At 43.9% G+C, this 15,730-nt stretch overlaps 1 protein-coding gene across 1 annotated transcript; it reads left to right on the forward strand.

Annotated features, from left to right (window-relative positions):
• The first annotated feature begins 268 nt into the window (after positions 1-268).
• On the forward strand, positions 269-14,912 carry Aadacl3 (arylacetamide deacetylase like 3). The gene is made up of 4 exons (XM_048418048.3): positions 269-489; positions 7,846-8,062; positions 8,705-8,768; positions 9,348-14,912. The coding sequence occupies exons 1-4, from the start codon at positions 319-321 to the stop codon at positions 10,120-10,122; spliced, it is 1,227 nt and encodes a 408-aa protein (XP_048274005.2). The 5' UTR covers positions 269-318; the 3' UTR covers positions 10,123-14,912.
• Positions 14,913-15,730: the final 818 nt, after the last annotated feature.

Consider the following 15,730-nt stretch of genomic DNA (forward strand, 5'->3'; position numbering starts at 1 on the left):
ATGACTCCGGTAACTCTGTGACTCACCCAATGCAATGTCTAGTAGCAATGCCAGGATTTAAATGGGAGCTCTTGAGATCTCTTTCCAAATGAATGGACCGATAGGAGCCACTTTCTCCTCTGCACAGCTGCTGGTCTAGAACCACACCCTCTTCTGTGTCAGTGATTCCAAGTTTGGGCTGTGGGCTGGTGTTTACAAGAAGCAGGGAGGAGGGGAGAGAAGCCGGTGATGTATAAGAGGCGTACTGGGCTGCACTGAGTCTTCTAGGGCCTGTGACAGGCACAAACGACACTTGGCCTCCTCTGAAGCAGAAGCAGCATGGTGGTTCTGGCCCTGACACTCCTTGTAGCCACTGTTGCTACATTCTCGCTGGGAGTTCTGCTGTGGGTGATCTGTATACAGTTTTGGACTGAACACATCCCTGAAGGCATCACTCATCCTGTGAGGCTGAGGATACTCAGCTGCCTTTTACATCTGACAATGACATGGGTGAGTTTATGTTTTGCTTGCCTCCTTTGCCCAAGTACTGAGGACAGGAGTGAGCAAAAGGCAGATACTGGATGCTTCAATACTACACACGACTCAAAGAATGTAAAGAGAAAGTAAACATTCTCCATGTCTCAGTTGACTTCCCATTACTGTAACAAAATACCCAAGCAATGGGTTTACAAAGAAAAAAGGTTGATTTAGGCTCATGTTTTCTGAGGTTGTAGCTTGTGATGTTAGCTTCACTGTGTTAAGCCTGGGGAAAGACAGTATATTCCAATAGGAGTATAGGGCTGAGGAAATCTTCTCATGTCCCAAGGAACAAAAGAGGAAGAAGAAGGCTGAGGTCCCACAGTTCCTTTCTTTTAAAGTCATCTAGTATTTATTATACAAAGGAATGGGGTTCACTGTGTATTTTAGAGTACTTGTGTCATTAGACTTTGTTCTTTTTTTGCTTTGTTTTGTTTGAGACTAGATTTCTCTGTGTGGTCTCAGCTGTCCAGGAACTCACTCTGTAGACCAGGTTAGCCTCAAACTCCAAGATCTGTCTGTCTCCGCCTTCAGACCACCTAGCTTAGACTTTGATCTTTTTTAAAAAATTGTTTTTATTGAGCTATATATTTTTCTCTGCTCCACTCCCTGAGTATATTATATTTGTCTTTCTGGATCTGGGTTACTTCACTCACTATGATGTTTGCTAGACCCATCCATTTGCCTGCAAATTTCAAGATGTCATTATTTTTTTATGCTGTATCTGGGGAGGCAGAGACAAATGGATCTCTGGGAATTCAAGGATAGCCTGGTCTACAGAGGGAGTTCCAGGACAAAGATATACAGAAAACCTGTCTCAATAAGCCAAAAATTAAAAATAAAAATAAAAAATAAAGATTAAAATAAAGCTACATAAAGATAAAAAATACACAGAGAATCTTGATACTGCTTGCTATTGTGCTCTCTTTAAATTATTTAAATGCTGAGGAAGGAGCAACAGCTACTAAAAGATATTTGCTTATAAATGCTGTAAAATCAATCCAAGAAAGGTATTTTGAAAATACCTTGGCTTCAAAATTAAAATCAAAAGATATATTACTTTGGAGCAGATATTTTGCTTTTGTTTCCACAAAAAACGAGAGGCTCTGGATTTATTCAGAATTAAGAAAAATCACCTTTGATCAAGGAAGGCCACCTAAAAAATCTCCGATAGGAACAGATGGCCCAATATCAAAGTTCTTCATCCAGAACAGATTCAAAACTGCTGCCTAAAATGATCAAGACTCACAGGATACTTATATCAGGACTTGATCATAACTCTAAATTTTCTTTAGGTCCCCATAAGATTATCAGCGCCCCCAACCAGCTGAAAATAGCCTGGAATACTACGCCCACATTCCCAAAAAATGGACTATAAATATTTTCCTTTTTTTAAAAAAAAAAAGAGGAGGAAATGATACGGGAAAATTGTCTATATTCTATCAATCATGTTTTAAATAAACACCAATTGGCCAGACAGGAAATGTAGGCAGGAAAACCAAACAGAAAATAAAAATAATACAAGGAGAGCAGGAAATTTCTGGGAAGGAGAAAGCTGATTCCTCCCACTCCTGCCCAGATCACCAAAACAGCAAGATATGATCCGCCGACTAAAAAACGTACTGAGCCACATGGCTAACATAGATCAAAAAAATGGGTTAATCAAAATATGAGCATTAGCTAATAAATAGCCTGACCTAATGGGCCAATCAGCTTTATAACTTACAGAAGTGTATATATGATTTTTCTCTGGGACTAAACAGCAGGGGGGCCAAACAGGACAGATACCCCAAACAAGCAGGCCCCTACATGTTACACCATTGTGTAAATGTACCACATTTTCCTTATCCATTATTCAGTCGAGAAGCATTTAGGTTGTTTCCAGGTTCTGGCTGTGACAAACGATGCTCCTATGAACATAGTTGAGCACATGCCCTTGAGAAATGATTGAGTATCCTTTGGGAATATACTCAAAAGTGGTATTGCTGGTCTTGAGGTAGGTTGTTTCCTAATTTTCTGAGAAATTGCCATACTGATAGCGAAAGCAGCTGTATCAATTCGCATTCCCACCAGCAATGCAGGAGTGTTCCTTTTATCCCACAACCTCTCCAACATAAGTTGTCATCAGTGTTTTTTTATCTTGACCATTCGTACAAGTGTACGATGGAATCTCAGAGTTATTTTGATTTGCATTTCTCTGATGGTTAAGGATGTTGAGCATTTCCTTAAGTATCTTTCAGCCATTTTAGATTTCTCTCTTTGGGTCTGTACCCCAATTTTTTATTGGATTATTTGTTCTTTTGTTGACCAATTTCTTGAATTCTTTGTATATTTTGGAGATCAGCCCTCTGTCTGATGTGGGACTGGTGAAGATTTTGTCCCATTCTGTAGATTTCGACCTTATCCTCTACCTTCCCCCAGTGGTCTATATCCCCAGTAACCTAAGGACCTCACACAGCCTTCTTTCCAAAGGCTCTACCACCTATAAATAGCATCACCCTAGGGCCATTTCCAAAGGAAAGACTGAGAAACACGGAATTGTGCAAACTATGGTACCCAGTTAACACAGAAAAAAAGTACAATCTCTTTCTCTCTCTCTCTCTCTCTCTCTCTCTCTCTCTCTCTTAATCCTGGGTAATTTGCGAAGCTCTGAAGGTAGGGATGAGTTTTTGGGCTCCAGTAACTACAGACCTGCTAGTTAGAGTCAGCAAACAACAAAAGCAAGAAAACAGAAAGTAAATTAGTAAATTAGCTCAAGACATGAGCAGAGCCATAGAATATACTTTTAAAAACAAAAGAAAACAAATTATCTTTTTTCATTTTAAATACCAATCCCAGTTTCCACTCCCTCCCTTCCTCCCTTCACCTACCCCCTACCCCACTCCCCATCCACTCTTCAGAGAGGGTAAGGCACATTGCTTTAGGGAAGGTTCAAAGCCCTCCCTACTATATCTAGGCTGGGCAAGGTATCCATCCAAAGAGAATAGGTTCCCAAAAAGCCAGTACAAGCAGTAGGAATAAATTCTGGTGTCACTGCCAGTGGCCCTGCAGTCTGCCCGAGCCATACAACTGTTACCCAGATTCAGAGGTACTAGTTTGGACCTGTGCTGGTTCCCTACGGCTGGAGTTGGTGAGCTCCCATTAGCTCAGGTAGACTGTTTCAGTGGGTGTACCAGTGATGGTCTTGACCTCTTTGCTCATATTCTCACTTCTCTCACTCTTCAACTGGACTTTTGGAGTTCAGCCCAGTGTTCTGCTGCGGGTCTCTGCCTCTGTTTCCATCAGTTGCTGGATGAAGGTTCTGTGGTGATATTTAAGATAGTCATCAGTCTGACTTCAAAGTAAGGCCAGTTTGGGCACCCTCTCCTCTATTGCTTAGGGCTTGGAATTTGCATGCAAGTGAATGGAACTAGAAAAAAAATCCTGAGTGAGGTAACCTAGACCCAGAAAGATGAACATGGTACGTACTAACTCATAAGTGGATATGTAAAGCAAAGGATATTGAACCTAAAGTTCATGATCTTAGAGAAGCTAAAGAACAAGGTGAACCCTAAAAAAAAACATACATAAATCTTCATGGAAAGGATAAACAGACAAGATCACCTGATAAAATTAGGAGCATGGGGATCTAGGGAAAGGGAGGGCAGAAGGGGAAGAGTAGGGGAGAAGGGAAGCAGGAAGGAGTGCTTGAGGGAACGGGGTAGTTGAGATGGAGGAAGGACAGAGATGAGAGCAAGGAAAGAGATATTTTGATTGAAGGAGCCATTATGAGGCTAGCAAGAAACCTGGCACTAGAGAAATTCCCAATCATCCCAAGGATGATCCTAGCTAGAACACACTTTTTTTTAAAAGTTTATTAATTTATAAAAGTTTCCATTTCCGCTCCTCCTCCCAACACCCTCCCACTCCCCCCACTCCCTCTCCTCCTCCCCCTCCATCCCTAAGAGCAGTCAGGGTTTCCTGCCCTGTGGGAAGTTCATTAGATGCTGAAAAAGCATTTGACAAAATTCAACATCCCTTTATGATAAAGGTGTTGGAGAGATTGGGGATACAAGGATCATACCTAAATATAATAAGAGTTATTTACAGCAAGCCGACAGCTAACATCAAACTGAATGGAGAGAAACTCAAAGCCATTCCATTGAAATCAGGAACACGACAAGGCTGTCCACTCTCCCCATACCTCTTCAATATAGTGCTTGAAGTTCTAGCAATAGCAATACGACAACATAAGGGGATCAAGGGGATTCAGTTTCCCTGTGTTCTAAACAGGGAATCATAGCAGCCCCTACAGCCTGACATTTCTCAAGGATCCCAGAGTTGAGCTATCCAGAGGGTATATTGCAACATCTGGGCTAGGGTAAGCCCTGCTTACACATTGCCCACTGTTACTGTTGATTCTTTCTGCAATGGTGTGTTAAGCAACCACTGTGTGTCCTGGCCCAGGATCTGAGCCCAGAGATAGGTGGGGGAAAGAAAAGAGGCAGAGTCTCTATCCAGGGAGCTTGCAGTTCATGGTAGTAGAGGGCAGGGGCTGGACCAAAGGACTCTAGCTGCATAGGGTTTTATACAGGCAGAGGGGGAGACATGGTCTTGCTTACTCAAGGGTCAGAATGCAAGCGACCCATAGCTTTGATGAGTAAGGATATAAATTACCCTCTTTTCACTGCTAACCTCTCCTGCCACTGGGGGTTAGGAGCCTGGAGGTTAGCAGAACATGGTCTCCAGGGCAGAACTGTAACTCTCTCGTTTATGAGGAATCATAAATGTTTTGACTGAGAGATTATTTTATGTGCTTCAGAAAGTGGTGGCCTTATCCCTTTGAGACCAGGGTGCTGTCCGACGGCATGTTCATGTGTGTGCACGCGTTCATGCGTGTGCATCGTTACAGCACACACATTATTTGTCTGATGGCTCCATGGAGATGAAACTGCCTTCCTGGATGAATTTCTTGTATTTATGATATATTTAAGAATGTTCTGTGGTGCTGGGAAGATGGTGCAGCCTGTAAAATGCCCACTGCCCAAGCACAGGAACTTGAGTTCAGATCATGAGAAGCCAAGCACAGACCTGGCATGATGGTTTAAGCCTGTGCCCGGGGAATGGAGGGAGGCACAGAAACAAGAAAATCCTTGAAGTTCATTCATCAGCCTACCTAGTCCAACTGATGAGATCAGTAAGGGACCCTGTCTCAAAATATAAACTAGATGGGTCTGTGAGATGATGCGGTAGCTAATGTCACTTGGTACCAACCTGATGGCCCGAGTTCTATCCCTGGGTCCCACATGGTAGAAGGACAGAGCAGACTCCGCCAAGCTGTCCTCTGATCTCTGCACACGTGCTGTGGCTCATGTGTACCCACACCCACACTACACTAAAATAAATACACTAAAATAATAAATCATTAAATAAATAAAGATTAATGCAGTCGAGGAAAGACACCCAGTGTTGACCTCTGGTCTCCTCATACACACACAGATGTGCATATACCTACATTAGTAAATACATATACCACATACACCCAACACACTGTATACATACCAGAAGGAAAAAAATGTTCTGAGATGAGTCCACAGGCTTCAATCACAGCCCAGATGGCTGTGATTCAGGATTAGAAACTACTGGAAAGATCCCGGGGAGTACCCGCTTATTTATTTGTTTGAAAATAATTTTTCATTCAGCATATTCCATTCATAGTTTCCTCTCCCTCATCTCCTCTCAGATTCTCTGTTTCCCCACCCATTTGACTCCATGCCTCCTTGCTCTCTTTCTTTAGGAAACAAACAGGCCAATGAAGAACAAACAAACCAGAATAAAAGCAAATAGAAAAACAGACAGAAGCCGGGCAGTGGTGGTGCACACCTTAAATCCCAGCACTTGGGAAGCAGGGATCTCTGAGTTGGAGACCAGTCTGGTCTACAGAGCAAGTTCCAGGACAGCTAAGGCTGCACAGAGAAACCCTGCCTGAAAAAAAAGAAAATTAAAGAACTAAATAAAAAGAAAAATAGGAAGGGGTAAAAACAAAGAAAAATTGGAGAAAAAAAGCAAGAGAAATATACACAAACACACACACAAATACGAAACTGAAAACCATACTAGATAATCAAAATATAATCAAAGTTGGGCTTTTTGTTGTTTATTTGTTTGTTTTTAAAGTCCCAAAAAAAGCATTATGAGACAAAACATTTTTAAAAACATCATTGAGTTATTTTGGGCTGCCCATCTACTTCTGGGTATGGAACTGTCCTTGAGTATGGTGTGTATACCCAAAGAGACTCCATTAGAGAAATCTCTTTTCTTTTTCAAGTGGTTGTCAATTGGAGCAAGTGTCTTGGTCAGAGATGGGGCTGGTGTCCACTTCCCCTCTCAGTACTGGAACCCTATCTAGTTTGGATCTTGTGCCTGCTGCCACAGTCTGTGTGAGTTCATATAGGTGCTAGTCCTGTTCTGCCTGAAAGACATGGTTTCCTTGGCATCAGTTACCCCCACCAGCTCTTACCTCTTCCTCCTGTGCCCTCGGGGAAGGGCTTTGACGGAGACATCCCATTTAGAACAGAGTGTTCCAAGGTCTCTCACTTTCTGCATATTTTCCAGTTGTTGGTCTCTGTATTTATGCCCATCTCCTGCAGGAGGAAGCTTCTCTGGTGATGGTGGGGTGAGACACTGGTCTACGGATATAGAAGAATGTTGTTCTTTATTACTATTCCTATTTCTTTTGGAAACATTTACCTTGATCTCAAAGATAACACAATAACCCGAAGAAGCCTCATTTGCCACCACCGGTATTGACATCCCTGACCATGTGGTCAAACACATATACCTTCCCACTTCTACCCTCATTCTTAATTTTCCTAAAGAGAAAAACCTTTCACGTTATGTGTTTTCCAGAAAGATTTCAGTAAATGCCCTGGAAAGATGAGAAAACACCTCTTTCTCCCTCTTCAAAAACATCATCTCCATAGCAATACATATTTGGGAGACCCAGGCTGTCTTCTCTGGAGAGAAGACCACACCCAGACCCCAGGTAGAGCAGAAGTCTTCAAAAGGGAGCCTCATGGATTAGCCAGAAGCCTAGTTTGTCATGTCTGGCAGGTAAAGTGTTGAGGAAGAGTGTGATTGAGAGGAGTCGGTCTGGTGATGGAGCCACATGGGCCTGGATAGGTGTGGCTTTAACTGCAGATGCCTCATGAGGAGGCTGAGAGAGAGCGGAAATGCATGTCTGTGGTCCAGTCTGATCCTGGGGAGGGTAGGTGTGTCTGACCGGCTCCAGGCTGCATGCAAAATGACTGATGTATAATCTTAACTCATTGTCTCTTCTCTCTCTGACAGGGGATGATATTTGAGAAGCTGGGATTGTGTTATGCACCCCAGTTTGCCAGTTTTGTGCATGATCTGAAGCCACTCAAGAGAGATCCTGATGTTGTGGTCACAGATCTTCACTTTGGAACAATCCCTGTGAAACTATACCAGCCTAAGGAAAACTCCTCCACTCTTAGGCCCGGCATCATCTTCTTCCATGGTGGTGGAACCATCCTAGGGAGCTTAAGTAAGAAAGGTTTTTTTCTGGCTTCTTTAAGGCCCTTGTCATCCTGCTAAGTGGGCTTGAAAGAATGGTCACCTTGTGGGAGCTGGAGAGATGGCTCAGTAGTTAAGAGCACTTGCAGCTCTTCCAAAGGACCCAAGTTTGGTTCCTAACACCCGTCTGTGACATCATACAACTGCCTGTCACACACCTTCACACATGTGTATGCAACACATCTACAACAGGAAAAGTAAAATAAATCTTAAAGAAAGGATGCTCATTCTCCCTGGTAGATGGTTCAATGTTATGACTGAGAAAGCCGAGGACAATTAGTAGGCACAGATCACTTTGGTGGTACACTATGCAATGGTCTGACCTCTTTCTAAATTGATGTGAGGATACCACTCTCACACCCTGAGCCACTGTGATCTATCCACTCTTGGTAAGCGGTGATGCGCAGTGGGTCATGGACATCTTGGAGAATGCTGTCCTCGCAGCCCACAGAAGCAAAACAGTGAGGAGTTGGAAGGATATTTACTCAACAGTCAGAGGTTATTTTATGGCTGCTCAACTAACTCAGGCACTCTGTTTATAAGAGGAGAATGGCCACAAGGGCTGCAGAGAGGAAAATGTCCTAATACATGTGACGTTTGATTTGTTTTACAGGAACGCACCACAACATATGCTTACATTTGTCCAAGGACTGCGGCTCTGTTGTTTTGGCAGTCGGGTGAGAAAGGGGATGATGGAACACATAAAGCAGACAGCCTTGGTTTGGAGTGACAGTGTCTGGAGTTTGAATCTGAAGCAGATGGAACTGGAGAGGAGACTGGGGGAGGGCTGGGCTGTGAGGACCCAGTAAGGAGAAGCAAGGAATGGAGGAGAGAGGGACAGTGGGTTGGATCCCCTGCCTTGGTACATGAAATCTTTGTGGATAAAGGCACCATTTTACCCTGTCTTTTGGAGGCTGGTGGGAATGGGGATGGCACTTTGATTTTGGCTCGAAGAGTTCCTTAGGTCTAACAGCCCTGCCCATAGCAGACACAGCATCTCCTTTACCTAAAGCCAGCAGCGCCCTGCATACCCAGTGGAACATCTGAAAAATATCACATCCATTTTCAAGAGCAATTGCCTCCTCTGAGCCCAAGTGGCAGGCATGAAGGCTTTATGTCTACTGTGTGTTTGGGTCCTTGCCTATCTCCTCCTGTTCAGGTTTCAAAAAGGGATTGGAGACACGAGATGCTAGACAAGGGTCCTTTGGGTTTGACTGAGCATCGGACATAATCTCTGGTCCTTGGTTCTGCTTCAGATACAGAAAGTCTCCCAAGTACAAGTACCCAGTGATGAAAGACGACTGTATAGCAGCCACCACCCAGTTTCTGAAGTCATTGCAGGTGTACGGAGTGGACCCAGCTCGGGTTGTGGTCTGCGGTGACAGCGTGGGAGGAAACGCAGCCACTGTGGTCTGTCAAGAATTTCTGAAGCAAGCAGATCTTCCCCGGATCCGGGCTCAGATTTTGATCTACTCTTCCCTGCAAAGCATAGATTTTCGGGGCCCTTCTTATCAACAGAACGCCAACATTCCACTGCTCTCTTGGAATCTGGCCTTTTACTGTTGGTGTTGTCACCTAGACTTGAGGACTTCCTGGAAAAATGCCATCAAGAATGGTACCCATTTGCCTCCGGAAGTCTGGGAGAAATACAGAAAATGGTTGGGCTCAGAAAACATCCCAGAGAGGTTTAAGAAGCGAGGTTACCAATACATACCCCCAGGACCTGTGAATGAAGACGCTTACCAGGAGATAAACCTCACACTGAACTCAGTGTGCTCGCCCCTCATTGCAGAAGATGATATAGTGTCTCGGCTCCCAGAAACCTGCATTGTGAGCTGCGAGTATGACCTTCTTCGGGACCATTCCCTCCTATACAAGAAGAGGCTGGAAGATCTGGGGGTGCCTGTGACGTGGCATCACATGGAGGATGGTTTCCATGGAGTGCTTAATACCCTTGACTTTGGCTTCTTGACTTTCCCTTGCTCCTCGAGAATTATGGATGTGGTTATCCAGTTCATTAGAAAGTTGTGACCCTCATCCCTTCCTGCGGTGGCTCCACCAACCTAGTCTGGGTCCTAGAAGAGTACAATGTATGCTCTTTATGATGAATAGAGAGGAGACAGCCTGGGGAGAAGGCAGTGAGACTCTATGTCCTTGTTCACTCTTGGGAAAAGTCTGAGTTGACCATCTTCAGCATCCGTTTGAGAGACTGAATCTGCATGAAGTGTGTCTATAATCCCCTCAGCTAGAAGTCAGGCTGTCTAGGCTGACTGAGACTGTACGATAGGTGTGTCTGCTAGACTTGACCTGGAAGAAAACAGGTGTGTTGTGTGCAGTCTCACTGAGCTTTGCCAGTGTGGCTCAGGATGTAGAACTCTGATGCCCAAGTCTGTTGGGTGGTGGGTGGTCGGTGGTGGTGGTGGTGGCACTTTCTGGGTACCCAACTTGCTTGAACTGAAAGCTATGAGACAATGGACAGATTCTCCATGGTACATGGTATAAATGGAGACTTTTCTCCTCGTCTGGGCCCAGTGGAACCGTTTCTCTCTGCCCACCAGTCCTTGTAACCACTTATAAGATAACCACTCAGAGGCTCAATATTAATTGTAATTGTTTGGCCAATGGCTTCGGCATAGTACTGAGTAGCTCTCACAATTAAATTAACCCATCTCAACTAATTTGTATATCGTCACATGGCCATCGCTTACCAGTGATACCCTGGCATGGTACTCCTTTGGCTGCTACATGGTGTATGCCTGACTCTGCCTTCTTTCTCTCTGTATCTTTGGATTTCCCACCTGGCTCTATTCTACCTGGTCACCGGACAAATCTGCTTTATTCATCAACCAATGAGAGCGATACATATTCACAGCACACAGAAGGACATCCTACATCAACATGACTCTTCTATAAAGATGGATAAAGACAGCCAGAGTTGTGTGCCTAGGAGAATTTAGAAGTTCTGGGTATCAGAGCTGAATTCCCAACAAATGACCTTAAAGTAGTATCGTAAATATTAAGACCAGAAGGAAGCTGAGTTCAACCAAACTCAGACCACATTCACAGTGGGAATCCTAAAGAGAGCCAAAGGAATATATGTGTTAGTGTGAACTATTTGTTCTAAGACAAAGAATCAACAAATATTGCCCCAAGTAGCCATAAAATGGATTGGCATATGTAGCTGTGAACCTCAGGTATAAATTGGGTGTGGCCTAATGGAGGATTTTTAAGATGAGAGCACTAGCTTACCCTCTCTGATTTCTGCCCTTATCTAGCCCGTGCTGACGTCTTCCTCTTTCTATGTGGTACCCCTAACAATTCCCTACTAAGTTCTTTAAGAGTTATGTTCATATGGGCATATCCATTTTCCTCAGCTGACTCAACAAAAATTTCAAAGTGATTTATTGTTTCTACTGGTTGTCTTGAGCTGTGTGCTGTAGTTACAAACAAAGAAATAGACTTTGTTTGCATGACTGCGCAGTCCAAAGTCTATGCTATCCTGGGAGTAGAATATATGTAGTTGGCTGTGTTTTAACTCTTTGGTTCTTTGGGAGGCTCGGCAAATAAATCACACAGAGTGATTTTCTTTCTCATAAGTGCTTGACATTAGCTTGGCTTGTTTCTTGCCAACTTTTCTTAAATTATCCCATCTACCTTTTGCCTCTGTGCTTTTATCTTTCTGTTTCTGTATATCTTTTCTTTCCTTTTTATTCCATGTCTGACTGTCTGGCTATGTGGCTGTGTGTGGCTGGCCCCTTCTTTTCTCGCCCCTCCATCTTTGAACTCAGATTTCTCTTCCTGTTTATTCTCTCTGCCTGCCAGCCCCAACTATTTCTCTCTTTCTGCCCGGTTATTTGGTCATTCAGCTCTTTATTGGACCAATCAGGTGTTTTAGACAGGTAAAGTAACACAACTTCACAGAGTTAAGCAAATACAACATAAAAGAACACAACACATCTTTGCATCAGTCCCCAAATGTTCCACACATAAACGAATGTGACACATCGTAAAACAATATTCCACAACAAATATGGAAGAGCCTCCCTGGTATTTGAACTGAGCCAGGGGTGAGGACGAGGAAGCAGTGAGTACTTTCCTATTGGAAAGCTAGATGGGTGTTGGGCAGGCATGAGTGTTCCCTCTACTATGAAAGTAACATAGAGGTCCAATTGAATCAAGTTTCATGGAAGTGGTAAAAATGTGCCAGAGACAAGACAACCAACTGCTTGCTGCCCCTTGGAAGTGAAAATCCCTTTGAAGGAGATGACCACATGGTCCTGCTGTCTTTAGGAGGATTTGCCCCTTGTTGACCAACAGCTTTCGAAGACCAGCACCGAGGTCCACTGACTGTGGGATCTAGGCATGTCTTAACTTGCTTTCAGTTGACCGGGCTGAAATATGGTGAGGTGGTTTCTTGGGCCATTCACAGCTGGCCAGCACCTGGCTTTGGAGAAACATAGGAACCAGCCATGGAAAATATACACTGTAGGAAGCAATGGGATCCTGGGAACCTGGTCCTCTCTGAGACAGGCCTTCGAGTTGAGACTGAGTAGGTCTTCAGAACGCTGTAGGTTTTGTGTTGTGTTACCCCAGCCACTGGGGAGGCACAAGGAGTGTGGATTGGCTTTCCAGATATATGGGTGCTTGTCTCTTCTATTGGGAGGAGGGAAAATTGATAAGCTACTGGGAGACTGCCCAGTGGAAATGGCTGGGGACATTCCAGGGCTGAGGGTACACTTTCACAATGTCTTCCTTCTGTAGGTGATGAGAGAGACGAAGGACTTTTACCTCAGTAGTTGGCTGGGAACCCTAACAGCAAACGTGTACACCTCTCTGCAATCCCATTCATCTCTGTCTTCATTGCAACACATTCATGGGGTCCAGCTCCTCAAGTGCAGAGTATTGAACCTCCTTTTTCTTTACACCAGTTCTACAAATCTACAAGAGTAGCGCTCTCTCTCTCTCTCTCTCTCTCTCTCTCTCTCTCTCTCTCTCTTCTTTCTTTCTTTCTTTCTTTCTTTCTTTTCTTTCCATTTTAAATTGAGACAGGGTCTCACCATGTAGCCCAGATTGCCCTTGCATTCATGGTGATCCTCTTGCTTGGCTTCAAAGTGAATATTATTTTGGGGAGACAGTCTCATACTCTATAGCAAAGACTGGCCTAAAACTCACTATGTAACTCAAGCTGATCTTGAACTCACAGTGATCCTTCTGCCTCAGCCTCCCAATTGCTGAATTACAGATTGTATCCAATGCTCTCAAAAATCACTTTTAAAATGAGGGAACTGAGGCTCTGAGAGATTAATAACAGCAATCTCTTGATTTCTCCCTAGTTCCCAGTTGATTGATTTAATGCCCAAGGCTATGTGTATACCACTGCATATGTGTATACCTCACTGTATACCATAGCCTGACAAGAGAACTCTTGTTTGCACCCCATGGCCTACTAGCCAAGAAATGAAGTTCTTTTCTTTGTTATTATTCACTAAAATAACAGCGACACCAGGCCTGTCATCTTGAGTCACTCCTCATACACAGGTGACAGATAGGCTCTGACTTGACTAAGGCTGAAATCATCAAGTATTTTCATTCTCTGGGTCCTCTGCTTTCTTGACTACAACTGTCTCCGAGACCAGCTCTGCCCAGTGTAGGAGCCTCCTTGAAGTCACTACTAAGGTGGCCAGCTGAGAGCTATTAGGAGAGGTGGAGACCCACATACTTTTAGACACCTTGGACTGAGAATCTTTTCTCAGTAAATTCCAAGTACTTCTCTAGAAAGCCCTGCCTGCCAGCTCACGGCCAGAACCATCTAATAAGGGACCGAGAACTGCAGCCCAATCTGCACCCCCCAATCACACAGGGTCTCACGTGTTCTATCTCGGCCTTGAATTTGTTTTAGAGCCTAGGATGGCCTTGAACTTCCGGTCCTCCTAGCCTGAGCACTACCATATTCAAATATTCACTATATATTATACAGTGCTGGGACTCAAACCCGGGGTTTCATGCATGCTAGCCTAGCACTCGATCTGCGGAGCCACATTCCAAGCCCACCCCAGTGCTTTCTCTGGCCAGCAGACAATAGAGGGAAAACTTGGGACACAGCGGAACTAGTCAGATGTGTCTCTGCTGCTCTTCACCCCACGTTGCCTCCACTGTCTGTGGCAAACAAGACTCCCTGGCCCTCATCTCTTTGTCCCCTTGAACTCTGCTCCAAGTAACTGCTTGCTTGATCATCTTATCCTTAGGGTTAGCAAAGATAGGTCAGGCTGTACTAATGGCTCCACAGTCCCTGGGGCTATGACAGCAATAATCTACTTATCACATCGCAGGGCCTTTGTAGGTGAAAGAGGAGTTCCACTCCCACCCACAACGGGGTAAGGGGCAGGCTCTAGCCAAAATATATTTGGTTTTGTGGTAAAAGGATAAGAGTATGGTAATCCTCACCCATCTGTCCAAATTTCTGCTCTGAGAGACGAGCATGGCTTCTGCTCACATGGCCAAAACAGGAACATGGCCAAACCTAACCTCAATGAGACAGAGATGCAAACTCTTCCCGAGGGAAGAAAATTTAGTATTCCTGAAATCAGAATGTCCCAATTTCCTGACTTTAAATAAAATTGACCTGATGACAGAAGGTGTGGATCAGCTGTAGGGGGCTTGTCCAGCATGTTGGAGGCCCTAGGCGCAGTACCAAAGCCAAGCACTTTCTTGTTACATTAGTGGCTCACGAAATACATCTTTCTTTTATGTAAAACCTTAAAATATTAAAAATATGGCTAGCCTTTACTTTAAAAAATAAAATTTACTCACTTTTACCTGTATGAATGGTTTCCTGCAAGTGTGTATGTGCACCACAAGTTCATTGCCTGGAGGCAGGCAGAGCAGAGGGCATTGGATCCCCTGGAACTGGAGTTACAGGACTTGTGAACTGGCCTGCACGAGTGTTAGGAACAGATTCTGTGTGCACCACCCTACCTGGCTCCCACTTTGATTTTTATTTACTTATGTATTTTTGTTTTGTTTTTTCAAGATACGGTTTCTCTGTGTAACCATAGCTATACTGGAACTCACTTTATAGACCAGGTTGGCCTCAAACTCAGAGATCTGCCTGCTTCCGCCTCCTGAGGGCTGGGATTAAAGGTGTGCACCACCACCACACCCAATTGCTTTGATTTTTTTAAAAGTGATATTACAAATCACTTAAAACCTCCTTCTCCATATTTACATATGTACCTATAGAAAATATATATTATTTTGAGAGATGATTTTGACAAACATAATTACCTAAAATACATTATTCTCCACCTGTTGTCTGTCTTGTGTTGTTTCAGCCAACAATTTATCTTAGAAATTTAATTTAGTAAAGATATTTATCTTAGTTTCATTTATTATTTTTTAAACTATGTATGGATCTCTGTGTTGGTATGTTCATCCAGGTGTCCTATGCTTTGGAGGTAAAAGCAAGGTTGTCAGAGGTAAAACACTAACTACTGTTTGTTTGAGTTAGGGGACTGTGACAATCTTACCTCAGTTCTGTAGGCTTGGCCGCAGTGGACTTTACCCACCGAGCCATCTCACCAGACTCAGTGACTGGGCTTGGTGAGATTTAGAGTAACTAAGAAGCAGTTATCAGAGCGTG

Source organism: Myodes glareolus, chromosome 6 (assembly GCF_982192425.1).
Source record: "Myodes glareolus chromosome 6, mMyoGla1.1, whole genome shotgun sequence".
In the NCBI taxonomy this organism is placed as follows: domain Eukaryota; kingdom Metazoa; phylum Chordata; class Mammalia; order Rodentia; family Cricetidae; genus Myodes; species Myodes glareolus.

Bases quoted from the DNA above. Each gene is read 5' to 3' on its own strand.
- Aadacl3 (XM_048418048.3), top strand. From the start codon at position 319: ATGGTGGTTCTGGCCCTGACACTCCTTGTAGCCACTGTTGCTACATTC. The intron at 490-7,845 runs GTGAGTTTATGT...TCTCTCTGACAG, and splicing joins TACATCTGACAATGACATGG to GGGATGATATTTGAGAAGCT. The intron at 8,063-8,704 runs GTAAGAAAGGTT...TTTGTTTTACAG, and splicing joins AACCATCCTAGGGAGCTTAA to GAACGCACCACAACATATGC.